The sequence below is a fragment of the Vidua macroura genome, chromosome 3 (assembly GCF_024509145.1).
Source record: "Vidua macroura isolate BioBank_ID:100142 chromosome 3, ASM2450914v1, whole genome shotgun sequence".
Classification (NCBI taxonomy): Eukaryota; Metazoa; Chordata; class Aves; order Passeriformes; family Viduidae; genus Vidua; species Vidua macroura.
Window position 1 is genome coordinate 66,640,957 of NC_071573.1, and position 25,735 is coordinate 66,666,691.

A 25,735-nucleotide genomic window follows, 5' to 3' on the forward strand; every position below is an offset into this window, starting at 1 on the left:
ATTAATGATGGCTTGAGAACATCACTCAGTGATAACGGAAAATTCTTTGTCTTTGCAGTTTTTTTTTCTGAGCCCTTCTCAAGGTTCTTATACATCAGCAATTTTTGCTAAGTGATTTCTCTAAAGAATTTGCTTCTTTCTGGTGTCTTGAGTCACCAGTTTTGTGCATGCAACCAAATGAAACTGTAGAGAAAGCAAAGGGAAAGAAAGAAGAGGGGCCTCAAATTTTAGCACTTTTCCATTGGGTCTCTCTTCTACCACAGAGGAAGATACTTGACCACCCACTGCTGCCAGTTTGTGCTGTGGCTTCTCTGGTGCTTGTACAAGAAGAAGGTGGAGAAAGATGTGAAAGTGAAGGGAGGGCACCAGACAAGGGAAGTGGCATCCTTCAGTGTGGGGCTGGAGATTTCTGCTCTCAGTGGGAAGGGAAGGAGGATCTTTCATTGCCCAGCTAGTCCAGCTCAACAGCTATAGCAGGGGAGTGCAGTCTACAATGGTGCCTTTTGACTTCAACAAGCTTTGTGAACTGCCAGTCCAATCAGCATGGTTGAACTTTATCTGTGCAGCCAACAGAGTGAAAAGTTAATATTCAAAGCTATGGAACAGCAATCAGCACAAACTACCCAGCAGGAGAAACATTCAACTCCATGGGGAATGTGTGTGTGTGTGTGTATCTACACAAAAATACCACAAGAAAATAAATTGATCACCCAAAGGATTGCCCCCATGTCTGACTATTCCCATTGACTATTCCCATCTTCTTTCTGTAGGTTCTCATTCTGCTTTATTAGCCATTTCATAGCTTTTAATATATCACCCTGAACTTTCTGAGTTTCCATAATTCTGAAGATCTTTTCCCAACTTGGTATGGAAAAGATCCATAAACCTTGCCCTGCCAATAACTTTACAAGTAGGGCCAGATCTTTGAAAGCATCAGCTTGTCTGACAAGTTAATTCAGCACAGAAGCTTACAGTTTCCTTTATAAGGAACAATTGTTGGAATCCAGTAGATGGTGATGTTTAATAAGGTATTTCCTGGTCTGTCTCCAGCTGATAAAGCCAGACCCGTCTCTCTGTCTCATTATGTTTGGGTATTTTACTCACTGCCTGTTCCTATGATCTTTAAATGAAAACCCATTCTGTTTTGTATAGAAATGGGCCTTTTTATTTTTCTTGCCAAAGAACAAACTTCAAAATTAATAAACCATATATTACACTAACCCTTTCACAGTTCACATGTCTCTATCCTCTACAAATGCAGGGACACTCTATTCTCTGTAGGTAGTTGAGGTAAATTGTATAGTTCTGACCTTATGTGGCTACATGTAAGAAAAAAATCTCAATTCTTACCTCTCTCTTCATGTCTCTTCAGGTAATGTTAAACAGTTGTCTCAGGTTACTTATCTTGATTTTGAAATGCCATTTTTCAATATGTATTTTTTTCTCCTGTACCAAATTGGGAGAAAATGTTTGTATTCATATAAGTACATGCTCCTACAAGCTTACTGACTGAACAGCCACTTCACCATTCATGTATTTGCACTGTGCTTTGGTGGGCACATTCAGGAAAAAAATATTAAGGAAACCAGAAGAGTTTTTAACTCAGCAGCTATTCAAACATCTTGTGTTCTTCTGTGAATTATCCAAATAAAGCTGAGCTTAGAGGATATGTTCACCCTTAAAGAAGTGATTTTGAGAGTTTCTGCAGATACTCCAAACAGGTCTATTAGCAGCACTTCTTGTATAACTAGCCTATCTGCAAACAACTTCTAAATAGGTGTTAACAGAAGCAAACCACTAAAGTCAAGGGACTATTCTCTCTATGCAAAGCTGTGTCCCGAAGGTTCTACCACCAGCTGGGTGCAGCTCACTAAACTGCTACATTCACAGACAGCTCACCACTTCTCAAAACAAGTTTTTTTCCCCTCTGTGTCTCTCTGTCCACCCTGTTCCTAGCCACACACTCCTTCTGCTAGTATTCAGCACTTATAGACACTTCTGTGTCAGTTTAATTTATTGAAGTAACAGGAAACAAGGTCAAGAGAAAACAATGAAGGGCTTTCTGATATTTCAAAGTGTTAAATGAGCCCAGAATGTGATCAGAGCCAGAATGTGGGTGTGATGGTACCACTGGGACTGAGAGAAAGGGAAGGAGGATAGTCAGGATAGAGGATATATAAGAATGGAGGGGAGAAAGATTTCCTCACTTTTGCAAATAAAATCTGCTGAACTTCCTGACCTGTTCATGGGTGATGTGCAAAATGTGCTTTTTAGATTAATACAGCTACCTTTGAACAAATAATCACACACAGTTACTGTGCAACTTTACAATTCTGTCATGTAGAACCAACCTCTTCATTTTTCCTTTCCTTTCCTTTCCTTTCCTTTCCTTTCCTTTCCTTTCCTTTCCTTTCCTTTCCTTTCCTTTCCTTTCCTTTCCTTTCCTTTCCTTTCCTTTCCTTTCCTTTCCTTTCCTTTCCTTTCCTTTCCTTTCCTTTCCTTTCCTTTCCTTTCCTTTCCTTTCCTTTCCTTTCCTTTCCTTTCCTTTCCTTTCCTTTCCTTTCCTTTCCTTTCCTTTCCTTTCCTTTCCTTTCCTTTCCTTTCCTTTCCTTTCCTTTCCTTTCCTTTCCTTTCTAAAGGAATATTACCTCTGTTCTTCCAGCTAGGCATGAACAAAAGCATGCTGCACTAGGAATCCACTAAGTGCTCTGTATCTGAGTCTAGTCTTCTGTTACTCTGAAAAATTCTGGTTTTCACTACAGAATATTTTTTTTTTCTTGAGATCAATTAGCCACACTACACAAAGCCACAGGGACAAATAGTGCCTTCACCTGGAAGTTGCTCAGGCCCTCAATTAATCTGGAAACAAAACCACTCCTTGTCCTTTGCATTTCCCATTTCTAGCACGTGCTCAGTTTTGAGCTGCAGGAGCGAGGCTTTGAATGATGAGGAGGTGAGGCAGTTTCCTGGATGGAGAGACATTCATGCACTGCTAGCCTCTGACTTACTTCAGGCAAGTGTTTTCTAAGGTCAGGAGCCAAGTGTTTGCTGTTACTGTTCCCTGTTTTTCACTGATGAAATGGTGTTTCCCAGTAATGAAGGAGATACAGCCAATTATTTTAAAATCGTGGGACAGAAGAAAAAAAATTTTCCCTTCATTGTATATTTGGATAATATTTTTAAAAGTATTTAATATATACATTATATTTATTGACAATGTGAAAACAATTCAATGCCTGATCTGCAGGCAATAGTATCCTTCCCACTGACTTCAATGGGCTCTTGATTAGGTCCTTATTTGCTAAGCAAACACTCAATAAAAGTTCACATTGTCACATGTACACAGAGAGGTATTGTGCTCTAAGAAAAATCACAACTTCTTGCTGGTTGCTTCTTGCAGATTCTGGAATCTCGTCTGGAGGAAAATTAACTCAAATATCTGCATAAGAGGAGTTATGTTGCTTACTGTCAAAGATCTAACTTCAACCACAAAGTGGTCATACTGTTTTCAGCAATTCTGAGCATAAATCCTGACCAAGGACAAGATCCTTGGGGTAGCTGGGATAGTGGACACAAAGCCAGGCATGCCCTGGGGAGGGCACACAAACCTTGCATGATGCAGAGGATCTAAGTTGATAAGGGTTCTTTGATAAAGGGATACTGGATGTGCTAAGTAACAGACAGGTTCCTGGTGGTCAGGGTGCTTCCCAAATCACTGACATTAAATAAGCTACCTTGCCTGTTTCCTGCTCGTTTAACACACCAAGCCAAAGGAGGCTGAGTATCTCCTCAGCTCCAGCCAGCCTGATCTAGTCCTTTCCTTCACCCAGAACACCTTCAACGCCACCTGTTCCACCTGCTACATGTTTTGAAAACACCAGAAAGGTCTTTGCTGTGTCTCTTATCAACAAATGGATTCTGTGATTAAGGGCAGAGAGCATTTGTGCAGGATTTAGCAGTACATCCCACTGCAATCTGAACTAACTTGAGTTAAGGGCATCCTGAAGTGATGCCTGGGTTACTGTGATGGTAGTAAAGGGTACTTCAAGAAACAGGTTTATTCCATGCTTTTAGTGTGTTGGATTTACCCTTCTCCAGTTCTGCTGCCCTTGTTTGAATTATGGAATAATTTCCTAGAGTTATAGAATCATTAAGGTTGAAAAAAAACCTCCAAGATTATAAAGTACAACCTTTGACTGAATACCACTACAGCCACTAAACCACGTCACATTATTTCAATAGCCAGGGGAATTCCACAGAGAAACTTTGTAGATATTATAATATATTCTGTTTTGGAGTGAAGAATGATAACAGAGCAACAGAGACCAGCCCTTGGTCTTTATCTAAGTACATTTTTATTTTTTAATATATTTGCATATAAGCTTGCAGGAAATATGCATGGATGTATCCGCACATTTATCAAAATTCCAATCAAATACTACTGCTACACTTCATTAAAAACAAGGCATTTGGAAATGCTCAGTTTAGGAATCGGAAATAACATAAATAAACCAGACTGAATAAGAGTTAGACCTTTGGAGAAAGAGAAAGCTCTCATGGAAATTAAATTCCTGATGAGAAACTCTGGTGACTATGGGTGTTTTTCAAAATATTTGTGTTGGATATATGGGATTAAAAAATTCTGACACTAAAATTCACTTTCCATTTATTTTCTTTCATGTTTCCATTAACAATTATTTCCTAATAATGCAATGCATATGCTACTTGCCACATATTAAAACTTCTGTCTTCAAAGATTTTGGTACTTAATAGATCACGTTGTGCTTTGAATTGAAAGGCTTATTGGGGCATTTCGAAACACGATAGTCTCACACATTATCTGGAGATCTGTCATGTTTCAGTCCTGAGGGGTACAGATGAGTGTAGCTTAAACACATCTGCAGAATTAGGCTGTAAATTACTCTGGTGTAATGCAGAAAATTATTTAGTTTTCTGTTTCCTAATTTCTCATTAATGAGATAGGACTAGATGTGACACCTGTGCGGAGACCTTTTTTACTGCCTCGCTTCTTGTAATCATGATATTACAAATCACTTTTCATTAACCTACAGATATAGTCACAGGCTCTAATGGGAACTACCATCATCATCATCATCATCATCATCATCATTATTATTATTATTATCATCATCAGGTTTTGATTGCGCCTTGTTGATGATTTGTGAATGCATTCATGTAGAAATAATGACATTACCTTTTTTAACCAAGATATTGTTCAGGAACAATAAGAAAATATTAGCAGTCTTTCAGTACATGAAAGTGGCTTACAAGAAAGATGAAGAAAGATTTTTAGCAAGTTCTGTAGTGACAGGACAAGAGGCAATGACTTAAAAGTGAGAGAGGGTGGATTCACACTGTATATAAGGAAGACATTTTTACAATGAGGGTGGTGAGGCACTGGAACAGGTTGCCCAGGGAAATTGTGGATGCCACATGTCTGAAAGTGTTCAAGGCCAGGTTGGATGGGGCTTTCACTAGTTTGGTCAAAGTGCAAAGTGTCCCTGCCCATGGACACCCAAAAAACTAGATAATCTTTGATGGTTCTTTTCAGCTCAAACCATTATGTATGTCATAAGAATCTGCTGCCCTTATTAAACTGCTTAGACAAATGAATGTTAAAGAATTCTGCATCCACATAAGTACATTTATTCTACAGATTTAGAAAAAGCAGTATCTGCATTTCAATGTATTAGAGGTAAAGATTTTAACAATTTAGATATTAGATGACACACAAATATGATTTTTCTTATCACTAGGAGTTACATTAAAACAGAACTCCCCCAGTGGGTGGTGGAAATTTACATAAAGGAATTGATGCATGAAAAGAAGGAAACCATTCTAATTTAAAATCAAACAAAACCAAACAAACAAAAAAACAAAAAAAAAAAAACAAAACAAAAAAAAAAAAACAAAACAAAACAAAAAAAAACCCAAAAACAACAACAAAAAAAAAAAACAGATGGAAAAGCACTATATGAATGGGCCTCAAACTCTGTAAGTTCTTTTTTCTTGCTGCCCTCTGGATTACTTATAAAGGATAGAAACCCCTTTTCCTGTTGAAAGAATGGGAATCCTTAGAACAACCTGTAGCACAAGGTTTTATACTTATCCTTTCAGACTTTAGAGTGGGCCCATCTAACAGAAAAGACTGGTAAATATTTCTATCTTTTAAACATAGAAATATATAAGTATCCCTCTAGGAAAATACTAACTTTTTTCTTTTTTTCTTTTTTTTTTCTTTTTTTTTTCTTTCTTTTTTTTTTTTTTTTTTTTTTTTTTCAGATAAAGCTTCCTTGCTTTTCTATGAAATTAGGAAATTTCTGTCTGGCAGTATGGCAATAACCATTTCATCTATGTAGGTCATGATGGAAGTACCTGAAACCTGCAGAAAATTGAATACCTGAAAATCTACTGGAGAAAATATCAACAAATCTCTGGCAACAAATAAAATAAAAATTCACATAGCTAATGTGATTTTGCTCTGTCCTTGGTTGATCCTAGTAAATTTTTACTGTCTTTTGGATAGCTGCTGACATAACTTGTTTTTTCTTCCAATTAATAGAGGTCATTACAGTTGTTTTATCACCCTCAGCTTTAAAGGCTGGGTGATTGCAAAGAGATTTAATACCAAACTTAAGACCAAATTCGTTTATGTGCTAGTAGCCATTTCATATTGTATTTCTAAAAAAATGTGTATAAGCAGAATGCTTGTGAGAGTAACTGCAGATGAATGGGTTTATCCATTCTTGAGGTATTTCTTCAAAGACAATTTCTTGTTAGGGAACAGAAATGACTTACAGCAAAATTTTCTTTGCTATTTTCTTGTTAGTCAAAATCAGCAATGCAGTATTTTTGTATATGTAAGCTGTCTTTAAAAAATAGTGCACAATATTCTGTAGGAAGTGTGTAGAATGTTATGTTACTCTACAATATTATAACAGCGAACCTTTTAGTAGTGAACATTCTCAATGGTTTTAATGTGTGAAACCTCTTTCTTTTTTCCTCAGTCTTTCAATCTGAAGGTTGAAGTCAGCCTCCAGAGTGATTTATGGATTTGCTATTTTGGGTTCTCTTCCTTATCTGAAAGGAATTTTTATGAGCGTCACCTGTTCTGCCTGTACTCTCTTTGCAGGTATATGTTTATTTTTATAATACAATCAGTTAAATCTTCTAAGATGAACTGAAATCTCAAAAGATCTTAACCAAAGTTAAGTCCAGAATAGGGGTGACAATGAGAAACTTGAATCAATAAGCATCAAACCTGGACTGAGCTAACTAAGGCATAAAACCTCTCTACCTTCAGGAGTCTTGTTCCTTGCCTGCAGAGCTTCTCACAGCTTGGTAAGGAGCTCCTAACAGCTTATCTCCTGTACAAACATAAGGAGATTTAGGTTCTCAGAAACAGAGTTCCCCAAGACCTGCTGGCTGAGCTCAGGACTGCCAACAGTAGTTTGTCCTGTGAGGAGCCTCAAATCCCACTTGTGTCTTCCTCAGTTTGGCATCTATGGACACCTATTCCCAGACACTATTGAGTGTGGAATTATCACAGAACTACACAATAGATGACGTTGGAAGGGATATCTGGAAATTCTCCGCAGTATCCTAAAGTATCTTTGTCTGTGTCAGATAGCTAAGTATTCATGGAAAAGATACATGGTTTCAAGACAGTGACAAGATAAGGGTTTATGAAATTGGAAAGTGAAGACATGCTCTTTTCCTGGTGTGCCATTCTAGGTCCTGTCAGCCAGCATATTTGGGAGACATGGACCTGATTTTCTTCTCTATCTGAAGAGTTTTAAATCCATGTTTTCCAAATGTGTTCTTGTTAAAGTACGCTGAGGGACAAAAGCAAATTAATTCTCTCTTCTTATCATTGCTGATATTTGAATAGATATCTGCTGATATTTGAACAAACTTGAACATTTAGGTGAGTATTTTCATTGTATGTTTTAGTAATTAAGGCATTCCCTTAAAATTAGGGTCCACCTGATTTTCAGTCCCTGCTTCCAAAACCTATTTTAATTTCTCTGATTCAATTACTGTTTAATATTAGCAGTTCTGTTTTATCTCTAAAATGACTGAAGAAAAATGTGAATATTTTTTAAGGAACTTATGTGGGACCAGCAGTGCAAGGGTTAAAAAATTGCTAAGTGCTCTTTGCAAAAGTGATTTAATGAGAATAAGCACAAGGTCACCAAGATGGCTATCTCAATTTATGTGGTTACCTGTCCCTTTAACAGCCTGTATACAAAACCAACACTCTCAGATCCTCCACAATCAATACCCTTGGAGATGTCTAAAAGGTGTAACCACTTAGATTTTAAAATTCCTGTAAAACTAATTTTATTTTGAGCTGTGTTCTTTATTAATAATACTGAGAGTTGCTTAGCACAATTTCATACTTGCTTGCCATTGACATTTTTGTGTGAGATGATCTCCAGCCCAACTTTCTTGCTGATAGGCATTTCCAAAACATGCTAGATATACTAGGCAATACCACCCCAGGAATTTCTGAATATGCTGAGTTTCTTAGGAAGGTTCTTGCTGCTCTGGCAAGAAGGGCTTTCTCAAACAAATTGTCAATGACATTCTAGTAAGTACAGGACACTGGAAGAAGAAAGATATGCGTCCCCTCCTTTTATGTAGCAAAGATGTCACTCTAGGATTGAGAGTAGTCACTGGCAGAAGGACCCCTGGCCTCCAGCCTTTCAGGAGAAAGCCCAAATACTTCAGTTAGAGGTTTCTTTCCCTCTGGGTGGCCCTTTCACTACAGGCTGGAACCAAATATTTGCATTGTCAACAGATGAATGACATTTTTGCTCTTTTGTTTTTCAATTAAAAGAGGAGGAGATGGAACAAAGGAGAGACAAAAAACCTGAAAAATTCTGAAAATGTCATCTCAATAACTTGGGTCATGCCTACCATGCTGGTTTTTATGAAAAATTGCCCTGCATCCAACCTATGTAGCTGACTATCTTGGCTGGGTGGGATAGGATTAGGCTTGCTGGATTATTAAAAAAAAACAAAAAAAAAACAAAAAAAAAAAAAAAAAACAAAACCAGGTATTTTACAAGTAAATTAAATTTTAGAATGCCTGTCAGCATCAGAAAATTAAAATCCCCTTGATTTTTTCACGTTAAAATTGTGTTTGACTTGAAATTTAATTTAAGTATATTAAAATACCAGAGAAAGGCTAAGTAAACAAACACGTTTCATCTGAACAAAAAAAAAATGTAGGCATTAGTTCAAATGTAGGCCCTTTCACAACTCTGTTTTAATTTCTTTTTCTAGCATAAACAGCAGAGGTGCACTGAATGTGCACAACATGGACTAATTACTAAAACACTTTCTGTAAAAGAAATTGTTGTGAGACTACCCAGGATGTCCCTGACAGTCCAGGGAGAAGGTTGAAGGCACTGCCATGTCCCAGCATCTCAATTTTCCACCAGATGTACTCCCACAAGGCCATTAGCATCAGGGGAAATTCAACTTTCAAGGAACATCAGGAGACACGTTACAATATTGTGACCTGATAAAGAAAAATAGGATTTGTCCTTCCCACCATGCAGCTCAGCTGACACCCTCTAGAGGACAAACTCAATGAACTTGAAAATTGAGTTAGTTTGTTTCTCAGGAATTAATGTGAGCTGTTGGCTTCCATCCAGATTCCATTTCATTGTTTGTGCATTTTTAATTTTTATCTTTGTTTTTTTATAACAGACCACAAATCAAAATAAAAAGCTTTTGTCTTCCCATTCTTTAATTTTCATTTAATATTAGTCTATATGGATCCTAATAAATGGAAGAATTTTTAAAAGGTGCATGAAATACCTCCTTCTTTTTTCCCCCCATTGTTTATACGTCCTTAAAAGAAACTTAGTAAATCAAAATAACTTTGTTAAACGCTATGGTTCTATTGATCAAGAAAGCTGGCAATCCAAACCAATATTTAACCTTCTTAATGCAAATGATGGGATTCTATTTGAATGTTGCTGGTTTCTTTGAAAAGGACAATTGCCATTGTGTCAGTGCAAGTCCTGCTTGAGGGAGGAGGGGCTACCCTTCTCCTCTGAATAACAATGAGAGTATCCAAATTTTTTCTTTCTTCCCTTATCTATCGTGCATGTCTGGCAGAGGATTTTGCTATGTGTCGTATGTTTGGAAGCAGCACAATTAAAATCAGTTTAAAATAGAAATTAATGAAAAATGTCTCTTTCCTTTAACAATACCTGACTGGATGGGCTTCAGAGAAAAGATACTCCTGTTGGAATCTAAGCCATTATCAGAAGCAACAGCTAGGACAAAGAAGTTCAGCCAAAATGTTGGTCTTTGTTTCATGTACAGTGTAGTCTCTCTTTGCTGGACAAAGCAACTGAGAGTTGCAAAGCTTCCTTCTGCACAAAAGCAGAGAGACCTGTTTGCCCAGGTCTAGCGGCTGCAAAGACAGGAGGAGCAGGTGATCCATTTCCAGGTGTCCACTGCTGTGAGGGTACATCCTGTTGGTTTCACACTCAAGTCACACCCAGCTTCTCTTGTACACTTTTAATTGTGGGTCTTTTCAACACTTTGCCAAAAATTTACTGGGCATAAATTTACAAGAGGTCACCTGAAGGATTAGTGCTGAGGGCTCGTAAGGGCCATCCTCCAAACCTCACCAATTCTGGTCCTTCTCAAAGTCTGAGTGGAAGTAACCACTTTGTCATGACAACAGGTATCTCTGGGGCACACAGAGATACTGACAGGACTTCTTTGTCTCCCACAAGATCCTCTAAAGCCTCTTAGATTTCACCTATGGCTCTCACAGTAGCTTTGGGATTGTTAGTTCCTGTTTTCCATCTTTGCACAGTCCATTAGAGGCAGCTTTCGAATGATGGTGGTACTTCACCAAATTCCACTGACTCTTGTGTTTGAATCTACCTGCCAGGAAATACTCCTGTGCTGACAATTGTGAAAGTCTAGTGTTATGTCCATGATATGTCACTACATTTGAAACAAGGAACATTTTGTACTATAAAATTTGTTCTATTGCATCCAAGTGCCAAAGAAAAAGGATATTTGCAAATGGTTCAAGTCAATTCTGCAATACTCAATAGGCTGAGGTATCTTAGTAAAACTATTACATACCTCTCATCACTAGTAGTAATTATGAGACATAGGTGTTGAAAACCCTCTTTCTTTTGAAAATAACACTGTGACATAACAAATAAAATAAAATCTGTGTAGTTGACTTGAAAGCACACCTCTTTTTATGGTGTTTTTATAAATAACATGAAATTATGCATCAATTATATGTGATGTTTATTTTGTCAACTTCCACTTTCCAAAGTGACCAAGTAAAGATTTTTTATTTGTATTCTATAGAAATAAATAGGTTTTTAGAGACTGGCTGGGGTAAAGTTCCTTTTCTGCTTCTAATCATAAAACATGTCAAATCTGAAGTTTAAAGTTATCAGTACTGTGTTTCCATTGTGTCTTTATTACAATACTTAGTGTTAAGCCCTTAAAAGTTACATTTTATACTAATAATTTTTATTGCTTAAGGAATTGGCTAGCTCCAGTCTTATGCCTTAGTTACATCTAAGTATACACAAGTTTTATATACAGAATGATATGGAAGGTAAAGGAAACACTAGAGTATGTGGAACCAGGCTTTAGGTTGCATTACATGGCTGGAAAGGAGCAAGTACATGAATATTTGGAGGTGCATGTCTCATAACTCAGGGCCAGCATCTGACTACTGTTAATGCTGTTATAAGTCAAGAGGAAAACCTTTGGAATAGTTGGAATTTTTGTGAGTCAGTGCAGAAGCAGAATAAACTGGTATCAACATCTGCCCATAAATAAATGTGGTCAGCTATATTAAAAAAAAGGCAGGCAGCTCTTTACTATCTGCACTGACCCAGCAGCGAGAATGCCACATGGAAAGAAAGAAGGCAGATGAAAGAAACGCAAACTGTTTCATTAAAAGCCTAAATGTTAACTTAACTAGGGATTAACATTTGCACTTGCAAGTATTTTGTCTATTGCATTTGCATTTACAAGAAGTATCTTGGTTGTAAATAGATATTTTACTACAAAGAGACTATTGAGAAAACAAACAAAATATAGTAATTTGAATAATTTATACAGTATGCATTATGCTTATTGGAAAGAATGCATAACAACCCATTTCTAATTTTCTTTGCCAGTAAATAAACCTTGGTTGACATTTTCTATGTAAACCTAGATTTTATGCAATCAGAGACAATATATACTATGACTGAACACTCCCATTCTTTTGGGAGTGTTTTGGCATACTGCCAAAAGAAGCAAAATCTGAAGAAACCATTAAGAGAAAACAGGAAATAAACCAATATCAGAAACAGAGAGGGATTGTTGTCAGATCAGTGTCACTCACACGAATTGACTTATTAGCATAAGTCATGTTTCTGTCCTAAGGAGGTTCACTTTGATGTTTAAGATTGGGGTTTATCAGAGCTGAGAGTCCAGCTTCTGCCTCTCTTTTCCCTGAGTTCCCTTCTGGCACAGCATTTAATTCCTGTGAGTCTGAGGGGAACAGTGGTGGTGAGAACAGCCACTTCCCATTCCTCCCACAGCACAGGAGCTGCTGTTCATGCACTGGTGTCCTCAGTCAGACAGGGAAGAAAGCAAAAACTAGGACTAATGTTATTGATTCCCACTGTTCTCTGTTTATCACATTAGCCAGCAGCAGACTTGGCCTGGTTTGTAAATATGGAACCTGATCCAAAACCTACTGAAGTCCCTAGGACATGTACCTCAGAACCATGAATATTAACTTAGCCAAATAATTTTTATACTAGGATTTAAAAACATATAAGGGTTTGAGAGAAAAGCAGTCTTTTGGTAGTTTGGAGTTGGGATTTTTGAACCAGAGTCTGATATAAAGCACACTGTGACAGGGGAGTTTTTTACATTTTAGCATTCTTAGACTAGGCTCTTAAAACATGGTCACAGCAGTATCACTAGTACCATATTATATAACTACTTCTTTGCACACTCCACTCAGCTAGAAGGAATTCAAAACAAGCCCAAATTTATACCAAAATATTTGCCACGTGTTTCAGATAAGGTATCAAAAACTTTGAACAAAACATAAGAGATTTAATGTCCAGCATTTCCTTTTAAACTCATTTATCTTTCTCCCTCCCTCTCCATTCTCACACCACCACACCCTCACATTTTATGTGACAGCACTGCTTTAGTACCTTCAATAAAAAAGTCTTGTCCAGTGAGGCAAATACCTTATGAGGCGTGACCACTTTCAAGTGCAGCCTTTGTCCTTTGCTACGCTTTACAGATGACACAGGAGCCCTTGTTGGCGCTGCAGCTTGATTGACTCAAAGCTGGGAGTGAGTGAGCAAAACAGACACATGGCATTTGTTATCTTTTTGATCCCTTGCTTTGTGGTCAGCACCGACATCGCTTTCTCCTGCCAGAATGCTGACGACTTTGTGGGTGCCAGTTCTCCGGGGGACATCGTTATTGGAGGCTTGTTTGCAGTTCACAGCGAAATGCTGCATCCAGAAGAAGACCCCATCAAGCCAGTAATTCAGAATTGTGCTGGGTGAGTAATACTGGAAATTAAACATACAGCAAAGAAGAGAGCACTGACACTGAACATGTAACTCTTATGCTAAGGTCAACAAATTCTGGTTCTTTTGCTTTGCTAAGTCTTAAAAAATTCCTAGGGAATCACATAAATTTCACGTAAATTAATACAGGATGACAAAATATGGCCAAGTTACAATAAAAAATACTGCAGTTTACTGAGGAAGGGAATGAGCATTTGATCCTATTTCAATCATCACAGATAATCAAATAGCCTTGGATGTTTGTGTTATCATCTGATTTCCATGGAAATGGTAATTTGCTATAGGTCTGAAGGACTAAGCTGGGCATCTATTCATTTTTTGTTATGAAGCTGAACCTACATGATTTGAACACAGGAATACTATTCCATTTTACCCAAGCCCATAGTAAAGTCTGCCTTCCATCTCTTGGGCAGCTCAGTTATAATCTAGGTTAGTGCCTTGATGATGACACTGTAGTTATTTTTTAAATTAACATAATTATTACACTTGGAACTATAACTGTGGCTTTATTTTATAGGATAGCCTACATATATACACCTTGTCATGCATGCATTCTGTGCATCAGAATATTTATTCTTTTGGCTCCAAATCCTACCGTGCTTGAAACATCCATTTTTCTGGAATGCATAAAAAGGAAACCTGGTGAAGAATTTTATTTTAAGTACATAATAAACTTTTCCTAAGACCAGGAATTCCAAACATGCATTTTTAAAAATTGAAATACAGGTGCAAATCCACAAATTCAAATTTTTTTTTAATTAACTTTTTGAATTCATTCAAATTTTATTTGAATTTTACAACTTAATCCCACATCTGAATCTAATAATCAGCTAGACATGCAGGTATCTGTCTGGATTTATGTCAAAATGTTAAGTTGATAATTTTGTCTGTCTTCAATTATTTTTCTATAGAGACATAAATTATCTCAGGTCGATCTGAAATTTAATTTAGATCACAAGATTTGTAATCTTTAGAGAAGCTTGCCTGAGAGGAGGGTTGGTTGTATTGTAGACATTTTGAGCTAGCTCAGTTCTGATTAATCACCTATTATAATGTCCACTGGAGATGAGGGGAAATATCTGGGCTAACTTCATCAGGTCTGAAGAGTGTTTTAGAAACACCAATGCAACCACTAGAGACCTTGACCTCTGAAATATTTTCTTGTGTTCTGAAATATTTAGTATTTCCTTTTCTTTGCTTCATTCTTCTGGTGAAAATAAATACATTTTTAAAAAACTTAGTGGGCAAGTGTAGTAAACTAGAATAACTTCACTGACTTTGACGGATGCTTTCTGAAGATATCACTTGCAAATTTTCATGTATCATGAAAATTAAACTTTTAGTACCTTTTTCTTTTCCAGAAAAACACTTTTATTCAAGTATATTTTCAGTTTTGTGTTTATTTTATTTAGTCTCCTGTTAAATGAGGGAAAAAATGGTTTTTAATATTTTGTACACTAAATCCAAACAAAACACACAAAACTTACTACCCATCAGTTCTTTTCAGCAGTTGTAAAATTCTAAGGGTTATACTCAAAACAGGCTTTGCTTCGCCCTTGCTTCCAACAAAGTTTTTCTAAAAAATTCCGCTCATGTTTCTCCGACAGCTTTGAAATTCAAGTTTTTCTTCAGACACTTGCAATGATACACGCTATTGAAACCATCAACAACTCAACACTGTTATCTGGAGTTACGCTGGGCTATGAAATCTATGACACGTGTGCAGAAGTTACAAAAGCCATGGCGTCTGCTCTGAGGTTTCTGTCTAAATTCAATTCTTCGGAGGATGCCGTGGAGTTCAAGTGTAACTACTCAGACTACATCCCAAGAGTCAAGGCAGTCACTGGAGCCAGCTACTCAGAGGTGTCGATGGCAGTGTCAAGGCTGTTGGCTTTGCAATTAATCCCACAGGTAGGTTTGAGGCAATTATTTTATTTTGGACAGAGGTTCAGATTTATCATGCTAAGAATTAAGGCTCCAATCGCAGGAATTGCAAAAGCCACATATTTACTACAGGGCAGGATTTGGTTTATTCTAAGGGCATCAGGACCAGTGGGCTTCAGCTCCAAGCGGAGGCCTTGATTCATTTACCCAAAGGCAGTAAGGGATATTTTCTATACCTGAGGCACATTTATCCAAGTGTTTTTTCAGGGACGTGCTGGGCTCTTGTCAGCCTGGCAGTGCCTTTGGTCAGTCCTGGTTACTCCAATGTACCTTGGATGACACTCAAGGACTTCATTCAGGCAGCAAAGTTACAGCTGCCATGTACAGTTTGCCTGGTGGTGAATATGACAATACTCAATCTCAAGGTCTCAAGCTTAAAAAAAAAAAAAAAAAAAGAGACCAGATCAGATCTGATCTGTCCAGAAATTCAGGAATTCTCTCCAGGCCAAGAGAAATTAAATGCTGGAGTCAGTTAAAACTATGGACAGGGAAGTGAGGAAGATTGCTCTAAAACAAAGATTTTTCTCCTAGTACTCTTCAAACAATTGTAGAAGTGAAAGAACACAACAGTTTAGATCCACACTATTCCTTCCCAAAACATCCTTTTCTATTTCTTACCTCTCTAGGACTAGTACAGTCCCACGTTTGTGCTTAGGCCCGTGCTTACCTTCCTACTGTCACCTTTGTAAAAGAATTGAGGTCAAGGCCAGGATTAAGAAGGAAGAAACAGATCCACTTTCACACCATCCTGTCTTGCACTTTGGTTTTTGCAATGGATATAAATTAACCAAATAGGTGGAAAAGACATAAAATCTGAACTAAAGATAACTTCTAACTGAATCTTCTCCTCTGCAATGGTAGGAAGTAATTCTGACCTCCAACGCCACCACAGGAACTGTAGTAAGTATGAAAATTAAAACGCCACACTTGAACATAATCAAAAGGCAAGTGTCTAAAAAATCTGCAGTAGGGCATAGATGGAAAATGGGATGCAACAGATTTTTCTTATCAATAGCATCTGCAGTGTTCTGACAGAGTAATATTTTGGTATCCCCTCCAGACAGGTGACTCTTGTTTTGGAAATCCTAAAATTTATTTTTTAAGAACTGTCAAGAAATATAGGGGAAAAAAGTTCCAACAAAAAATAAGAAAGGATTAAAACTGGAGAGATTTAAATAGCAATGTTCTTTTTATGCCTTTCCAGCTACATTCACAAGAAAAAGATAATAAATCTTTTGTATGAAAAAATTATAACACTTTGTATTATTGGTTACTGTTTGTTTGTCTGTGATGTTCTTCCAAACGATTTAATGATCCTTTTGAAATATAATAATTAAATATTGGTGAGAAAAAAAATATGTGTGAACCATACTATCACACTCAGTGATAGGAAAATACTACAAAATATAAGAGTACCAGCAATTTGAATAGAGACTCAGAAAATAGCCAATATTTTAAATATTGTTTTGAAAAACATGTTGATGGTATCTGAACAGAGCAAACCAAAATCTTTATACCATCATTACTGTCATATCCATTTTGAAAGATTTTGTTCTCAGCCCTCACTGAATTATGTGGAAGAGAGTGAAAAAAAAAGTGTAACTGCTGTTGGGCACAAGTCTGTGTCCTTAGAGCAGGGAGAGAGAACCTGCCCCCTTTGGCTGCCCCTTGTTGATGCTCACTCACAGGAGGAGGGAGTCTGGGTCAGGTGGGAAGAAAGAGCAACCATAGCAGCTTTGGATCTCTCGGCATCCTTTGGAGGGGACCACATCCATAACTGAATTGTTTGTTCTTCCTAGGTCAGTCCTGCATCATCAGCTGAAATCCTCAGTGACAAAATCAGGTTTCCTTCTTTCTTCAGGACTATCCCCAGTGATTTTCACCAGACAAGAGCAATGACTCGCTTGATCTGTGAATCTGGGTGGAACTGGATCGGAGTAATAGCCACTGATGATGACAATGGGCGGTTTGCTCTGGAGAGCTTTGGGGTCCAGGCCATGGCAAACAACGTTTGCATAGCTTTTAAGGAGATGCTGCCAGCCTATCTCTCTGACAGCACCTTTCACACCAAAGTTGATCAAGCAATTGAGAAGATTGTCAAAGAAACAAGAGTAAATGTTATTGTTGTCTTTATGAGACAGTTTCATGTGCTCAAACTATTCAAGAAGGCAATTGAGAGGAATGTTAATAAAATCTGGATTGCAAGTGATAACTGGTCAGCTGCAGTCAAGATCAGTACAATTCCCAATATCAGACAGCTGGGAACAGTCGTGGGATTTGGATTTAAAAATGGAGACATCTCCTCATTCCAAGAGTTTTTGAGAAACCTTCATGAAAAGCCCACTGAAAACAACAAGTTTTTACGTGAATATATTATGCTTTTGTCAGTCTGTGCACACCTGAAATATCATGATTTTCAAACATGCATTGCAAACCAGTCCCAGGATAATCTATTAGAAAATGATTGGAGCAAACCTCAGATCTGGAGAGATGATTTTTTGAATGCTAATGTTGAACCAGGATTTATCCATAGTACTATGCTTGCAGTCTATGCTATAGCTCACGCCATTAAAAGGCTATGCAAAGACAGAGACTGCAAGGATCCATCTGCCTTCACTCCCTGGGAGGTATGATGCTAATTCTTACAGGTCTCATTCTCTCTGCCTAACTTTCGTTGCATTTTTGCTCCCATATTCCTGGAGATAAAAGCTTGGTCCTTTTACTAAATTACTTCTTATCAGCTATTTGAGTACTAGTGGTTGGTCCCGTTGCTGCAAACCACTGTGATACACATCGTGAGCGCTTTTGAGAGATGGGGATACTGCAGGATAGGAACATTCAACAAAGAGTTTCAATTTTCCTCTCTCTCTTTCTCTCACCATTGTATCTGTTTTGTCTTAATTCAAGTATTTTCCTCTACAAAGAGTCTCTACTTGAAACTGAAAATGCAATACATTATGCCTCTGCCTGATCTTGACATATATAAAGACATAATCTTTTAGATGGGTGAGGTACTTGTTATCACACTACTGGGTGGGAAGAGGAAAATCAGAAGAGTAAACCTGACCTGACCTTTTACCCAAGGACCTGCTCAGGACTATTCACTTTTACACACTTTTACTCAGAAGATTAAACAAATGTTCACTTAAAAGTCAAACAACCTCTGAAGCACTCTGATTTGCTCTGACCTCTTATCCTAGGTTAGGGCAGGTCAAACCAAGATATGAGATTTGAAATAAAAACCAACCAACTAATAACCCAGTAACAATTAGACTAATTACATGAATTAGTAAACACTAATGGGACAAATTCAGGACTATTTTGTAGGAATGCAGCTTTATGGAGCTACATTTACTTCATAAATGAACTAAATGCCAAGCCATCCAGATTAACACCTTTTAAGTTGTTAAGCAGACATGAAGAAAACTGAGAGATAATTATTTCCCTCGTGATGTTTTCATAACATGTTTCTTCTACATGAAAATTCAACCCTCTAGGAAGGAAGATAGATATGTACAGAAAACTTTTAGGATCCAAATAATCCATATCATACATCTCCATATACAGGGAAAAAATAGAGTGATTGTTTTACAGACTTTGCAAAAAGCTCCAAAAACCAGTTGCACCAAGATGTTACTAAATATTAGCCCCTTCTGTCTGAAGCTCAGGATGTATTCAAAAAGCTTTGGTGTTCTTATATTGTTAGATAAATTGAAAAAGTGAAGAACAGAAAAATTAAATTACTAGTCTGAGTATATACAATTTAAAAAATCCTATTCAGTTCCACATAACTGTGCAGCATCCAAATAAAATGCACCAATCAAATTGGTTAGAAACACACTGGTTCTTCATAAACTATATAAACACTCAAAAAATTACATTATACATGACAAGATGGCATATTATATACACTAGATGTGTATGTGTTACTAGATGCTACATAAATTTGACAAAGCTTATTGAGGTAGTATACGTATCAGCACTTTTGTTAAATGCTATGAATGTCACAAATGGACCCATGTAACAGCATGATTTTCAAATGCAGTTGAACTCAGCCTTTCACTAAACACTGAATTTTTTTCTTGACAGTTAATTACTGTTGCCAAAAAAATCACTAGGCCTGCAAAATAGTAAAGCTTTTGCTTTAACTAAGAATCATGGCAGCTAATAGGAGTACTTCTATGATCTCCCCATGAGCTGGGAGTGGGGATATATAATGTGCCTTAACCTGTCCTTTTATAGATTCACACAGGCCTGTTTCATCTGTTTGTGATGAGGGAGGCAGAAGTTTTCCCCTGTTGAACAGAATGGATTGCAATATGAAGCTGGACAGTTGTCTTGACAAAGCATATACATTGTTCATTGATTATTAACAGTTCTGAGTCTCACCTTGTAACACACAATTTCAGTCACAGCTGCAGCTGGGAGCAGTGCTAGATACTCCCAGACATGCTGGGAGAATTTACTCTGGAAGCAAATGTTGCCCAGATTGACTCTGCTGACAGTAAAGTAACAACAAGAGCACTGCTCACCACTGGTCTTTACAAGAAGGGGAGTGCTAAAAGACTCAGTTTTTGCAAGCAAAAATATTTTCTCTGAATATCACACCAAAATTTTCAAGGCTGGAAAAAATACTATTATTATGATTTTATGAAATTATGATTCTTTTTAATGATAGATTTTTAAGGCCAACATGATTGTCTGCATAATGTAATTCTGTAAACAAAATTAATTTGAATTTTAATATTTTTCTTTGTCCCAAAAGAGAAAGAGAAATTAAAAATTTCTTTTTAACTTGATACTATCATACATATGTTAAACTACTCAGTTTGTCACACTGACATGATACGGGTGTATGTTATCATTCCTTACACTTATGTGCAGCTCCTTGAAGAACTTAAAAGAGTTGTAATCATTGATGATGATAAGGAAGTCAAATTTGACTCCAATGGAGATATGAGCACCAGTTATGATGTCCTTCTTTGGAAAGAAATTGATGGCCACATGGAAATCACCACTATGGCAGAATACAATGCAGAGAAAGGTGGCTTTATCTTTGAGGATGAAGAGAAAAAACAAGATTTTCTGGCTTTAAAGGTAACTTTTAATTTATTGACATAATACGTGAAATTTATTTTAAGACAGTTTTTTTCTCCCTGCAGCACTTGCTATTGGAACATGTGCCAGCTAGGAATCTCTTGTGTGGTTTAATGTTCTCCTTTTAGAGCAAAGAATCCTTTCTGAGTCTATGCACCCTTTCATGCACCCTGAGATGCATCTTAGCCTATGAGCAGGCTCAGTGATACAAAATTTATTTATTTCTCCAGAATGCCCCTAGAATGTTATGTCTGTCCTAAGGATGCTATTCCAGAATCTTACAAAGGGATTTTAAAATAAGAAATGATGGTGTATAAAAAAGCCCTCACTTTTGTACCACTTTTTTTACATGAAGATTCAGATGTGTTGACTTCATTGTTTAAAAAACAAAAAAAAAAGTTTTGCTGTTTATTTGCCCCTGTTAGAGCTGGGGTCAGCAACATGAATAGGTGGTGCCACCCAGAGCCCCAGCACCGGTGTAGACAGGACTGGTGGGTGGCCCTGGCCAGTTCCAGCTGGATAATCTGTCCTCTGTGCACGGGTGGATGTCTGAGTTCATGGCACAGCTCTGTGCTGCAAGGCATTCCCCACGAATGGGACAGGCAGAGGCTGCTTACCAGGTGGGCTGAATTCTGGTCTCCACATGTGAACTTAGCTGAGGACAGAAAGAAACCTCAAACCTTGTTCCTCTTTGTGGTGCAAGGAAATGTCTCCACCTCCTTCTAAACACCATCTTGGAAGGTGAGGAAATTGCAGTGTGCCTCAGGACAGATCATTTGACAAAAAAATGTCTTTGGAAGGAGGACCTGAAGTGAGACCTCAAGAGAAGACACTGATCACACACCCAGGAATGGAGCTTCATGACTCAGGGATAAGCTGGCAAGGGTCAGGAGTGTAAGAGCACAGAGCATCTCCAAAGCATCTCCTTCAGGCCAAGGTGTCCCTCCTGGGCTCTGAGCAGCTGAGCAGAGTATCAGGAACTCATTTTTAAAGCAGTTCACTCAAATTCCCCTTCAGATGCTTCTGTGCATTCTTTGAAGATGATCCTCTGTAGTCTAAATACAGGTTCAAAGCTGAATGAAAGATTTTGATCTAGATTTTAAAGATACGCACAAATCCAGGAATTAGCATTCAGGGCCCAAAAATAAAATTATTGGGTAAATAATGCCCCATTCTATTACTCATTGACTGTGTGGAGAAAATACAAGATATATGGACCATACAATGTCTATTTGTCAACATCTTTTTCAGAGTTCCTTAAAATATGTATGATAAAAAAATACTAATTGCAAAAATCTTGGAGGTTTATTTTTTTTTTTTATTTTTATTTTTTTCCCCTCTGTACACTGCAGAAGGTTCAGTCAACATGCTCCCAGCCCTGCAGGCCAGGCCAGGTGAAAAAGGTTACAGAAAGTCCACACACATGCTGCTATGAGTGTATTTATTGCCCAGAAAACCATTACAGCAACCAAACAGGTAAAAAAAATTGTATTGTACCCAGGTAAAGGTTTATTTATACATCAATGCAGTTGTTTTGCTTGGATGTAATGTGCCTTGAGAACCTTGGGTTAAATTTTGGAATGGGATTTAAACATTTATTAATGATCAGTTTCTTGTAAAACTTGGTATAAATGCTTTTTAAAAGGCCAAGTTTAAAGTAATTAGATTGTCCAGCAGACTAGCATTACCCTTTGCGAGGATGGAAATTCTGGCTGATTTATTAGTGAAATTTACTCTTATTAAATAGAGCCTTTCCTCCCTGTCTTTCCTTAGCACATTCAGTCCAGTCAGGAGCAATTTCTTGACTTTGAGGGTGATGAGGCACTGGTTGTCCAGAGAAGTTGTTGTGGTTGCCTCATTCTTAGAAGTGTTCAAGGCCAGGTTGGACAGAGCTCTGAGCAATCTGGTATAGGGAAAAGTGTCCCTGCCCCTGGTGCAGGAATTGGAACTAGATGGTCTTTGAAAGTCCCTTCCAACCCAAACCATTCTGGGAGCCTATGAATCTATGAAGTTCAAGGGCTTTGTATTTTGCTTAGCTGCGCGTTTTGTGTCTTACCACAGAGTGCTGTGTAATTTGATAGAACTGTACAGCAATATTTTCTAGTATCAAATGTGATGTATACTTTACCATTGGTTTAAGCAAAATCCTTTAAAGGGGAAAATTAAATATAGAGAAGAGAGATAGAATAAAGAAAATTAAGGTAGCATGTACTTTTTAATATCCTGAGAGCAGAAGAAAAGTAAATGTTATCTTCTTATTCAATTAATTGTGAATTTTTTCCATATCAGAAAATAGGAATTTCAAAGCAAAAATACCTTTCAAATCATTATCTAAAGCAATGTTTGTTCTTGCTGTTGTATTTTAAAAGCTATCTGTAAAGAGAATTTTCTTGTTAAAAGAGACAAATGAAAGAAAAATAATTCAAATTTTCACAAGAGAATTGATTACTCTAGAGTCATTGTTCAGGTTTCATTTAAAGTTCACTGGTCACTTTTCACTGGTCGGTGATGAGCAAGACAGATTTAGAAGCCTGGTCATTTTCCCTCCTCGCCTCTGGCTGCAGGCAAGGCTTGCTCCCAGCTGGCAGGGAGCTCCAGGCGTTTGTCCTTAGCTCATTGTGCCACTTCCACCGCAGCCACCGCAGCCCTGCAGCTCCTCTCCCTGGACAGCCACAGCCAGAGTCAGAGGCAGTCAGACCCATCTTTTCCCTTAATCATCCTTTCCCACATTGCTCCTGTATCTCAAGTCCCTACAATCCACTTTGCAGTTTACTAACTTTGAGGTTCTAAGATATCTTCCTTTTTTTTCTGCTTCCAGATATGGATTACTGCTACCGATGTAACAACAAAACCTACTGGGCTCCCATCAACAGCAGCACGTGCTACAGGAAGACAATCTATTTCCTTGCCTGGACTGACTGGTTTGCTATCTTCCTCCTCCTCCTCTCCGCTTTTGGGGTTGTGTTGGTCTTGTCCATTTGTGTAATATTTACCAAAAACTTGGACACGCCAGTTGTAAAGGCGTCTGGTGGTCTGACTGTCTGCTATATTATTCTCTTCAGCCACTTCTTAATTTTTTTAAGCACTGTCTTCTTCATAGATGTACCCACAGAATTCAAATGTAAAACTAGGCAAGCACTCTTTGGTATAAGTTTTACACTCTGCATTTCATGTATTTTAATAAAGTCACTAAAAATTTTACTAGCTTTCAGTTTTGATCCCAAGCTTCAAAATTTCCTGAAATGCATGTATAAACCTATTCCCACTGTGGTCACTTGCACTGGAATTCAAGTTATCATTTGCACTTTCTGGCTAATATTTAGGACACCTTTTGTAAATCAAAATTTCTCAATCCCAAGAGCAATAATTCTGGAATGCAATGAGGGGTCTATTGTAGCTTTTGGGATTATGTTGGGCTACATTGCTGCCCTAGCATTTATTTGCTTCATATTTGCCTTTAAAGGTAGGAAGTTGCCAGAGAACTACAATGAAGCTAAATTCATCACTTTTGGCATGCTAATTTACTTTATAGCATGGATTGTATTTATCCCTGTCTACGCAACTACATTTGGCAAATACTTGCCAGCAGTGGAAATCATTGTTGTTTTAATATCTAATTATGGAATCCTCTGCTGCACTTTTCTTCCAAAATGCTATATCATCATTTACAAGCAAGAAACAAACACAAAATCTGCCTTTCTCAAAATGGTTTACACTTACTCCTCTAAGAGTGCGGGCAGCGTTGCTGTTAGTCAGGTTTCTTTAGATTCAAAGTCTTCCAGTTTCCGAGCCACTATCACAGATTCGTGTAAAACTGAGAATGACTCTGTGAATGGAAATTGCCATTACCAAGTGCCTGGGCAGCCACTAATAAAAGGAAAAGTTCTTCCTAAAAATGCTGCAAGGACTATGGTCAGGAAAAGAGTTTCCAGCATTTGACTGGCCAGTGTTAAACCACCAGAAGTTGAAAAGCCATTTTAGGGAGACATTTGTCTTTCAGATCTCTTTCCTTTTGCTATCTCCAAGGAGAGCAGGCCACGTGAAACACCTTTTCCTGTACTTAGGCAGTTATCTGTTACCAGATCTGAAAGGCTTTCCTGACTCACAGAGTCCATCCCATGCTCCTGCAAACTCGCTGATGTGCAGCCCCCTTCCTTTCCCATCCAGCCCACATAGACCTGTGGGACCTATTCTGCAACCTCTGTGGGACCTATTCTGCAACCTCCCTTCCTCACGTGAGGCAGAAGCATCACAAAATTAAGTCTCACAGTCATGTAAATGGGAACACATGAATTTCCCCACTTCTTTTGCCTCTTTGATGCTCAGTTGTTTAAGGAGCTCTTCTTCTCATCTTGGTTTTACAGATCAAAGAGAACCTTGTCCCAGCCTTTGTTTGCCCAATAAACAAATCCAGTCCTTTAGTCTCCACTTTTAAGATAGGCTTTCCATTATTCTGAACTTCCAAAAGTAACTCTTTTCATCTGGTATAAGTGAATCTTTTTTTTTCCTCCCCAAAATTGCACGGCTTATTCCAGATGAGTGCTGTAGTAACATTTAAGGTTCCTTGTGTTTACCAGCACAGTAATGAACTACAGGCAGGTCTATAAAGAAATTAGAGAATTCTACTGGAGCTCTGTAGTTATACATATGTTTATCTGCCTTTTTTCCCCATACTCAGAAGAAACACACTGATTCACCTCATGCACCTCCTCTGATGCATGAGGAGAGCGAGCCCCAGGTGTCCTTTTATTTGAGAATGTAAAGTTAATGTGTAATGTCAAAACTTAAAATCACTAATTGATTCCCCTCATTAGCATAAATAATGTAATGACCAGTATCTGCATGAGTGCATCCTGGAAAATTTAAGGGGGTTGTGATATATTTTTAAAAAATGTGATTTACAATAAGAACATGACAATGCATCATTAGGATACACAGAAATAGCACAAGGATGACCTAGCATGATCTGCACTGAATGAGTCTCTGCTCTGTAGCTCCATGAGCACAGCTGTGCTGTGCCTTCTGTATGAGAGGGAAAGGGCACATTCAGAGAAGGAAGA

At 37.8% G+C, this 25,735-nt stretch overlaps 1 protein-coding gene across 3 annotated transcripts; it reads left to right on the forward strand.

The window, feature by feature from the left end:
- The first annotated feature begins 13,412 nt into the window (after positions 1 to 13,412).
- On the forward strand, positions 13,413 to 24,703 carry GPRC6A (G protein-coupled receptor class C group 6 member A). 3 transcript variants are annotated; one of them, XM_053973438.1, is made up of 6 exons: positions 13,413 to 13,606; positions 15,242 to 15,545; positions 17,378 to 18,205; positions 20,463 to 20,675; positions 22,028 to 22,151; positions 23,494 to 24,703. In XM_053973438.1, the coding sequence occupies exons 1-6, from the start codon at positions 13,413 to 13,415 to the stop codon at positions 24,612 to 24,614; spliced, it is 2,784 nt and encodes a 927-aa protein (XP_053829413.1). In that variant the 3' UTR covers positions 24,615 to 24,703. The 3 variants fall into 3 exon arrangements, with proteins under 3 accessions (XP_053829413.1, XP_053829415.1, XP_053829414.1); XM_053973440.1 differs by having other exon boundaries at positions 17,378 to 17,689; XM_053973439.1 differs by lacking the exon at positions 20,463 to 20,675.
- The last annotated feature ends 1,032 nt before the right edge of the window (positions 24,704 to 25,735 follow it).

Excerpts from the sequence above, each read along its gene's own strand:
- GPRC6A (XM_053973438.1), top strand. The coding sequence starts at position 13,413 with ATGGCATTTGTTATCTTTTTGATCCCTTGCTTTGTGGTCAGCACCGAC. Across the intron at positions 15,546-17,377 it reads CTTTGCAATTAATCCCACAG|GTCAGTCCTGCATCATCAGC; the intron begins GTAGGTTTGAGG and ends TGTTCTTCCTAG. Across the intron at positions 22,152-23,493 it reads CCATTACAGCAACCAAACAG|ATATGGATTACTGCTACCGA; the intron begins GTAAAAAAAATT and ends TTCTGCTTCCAG.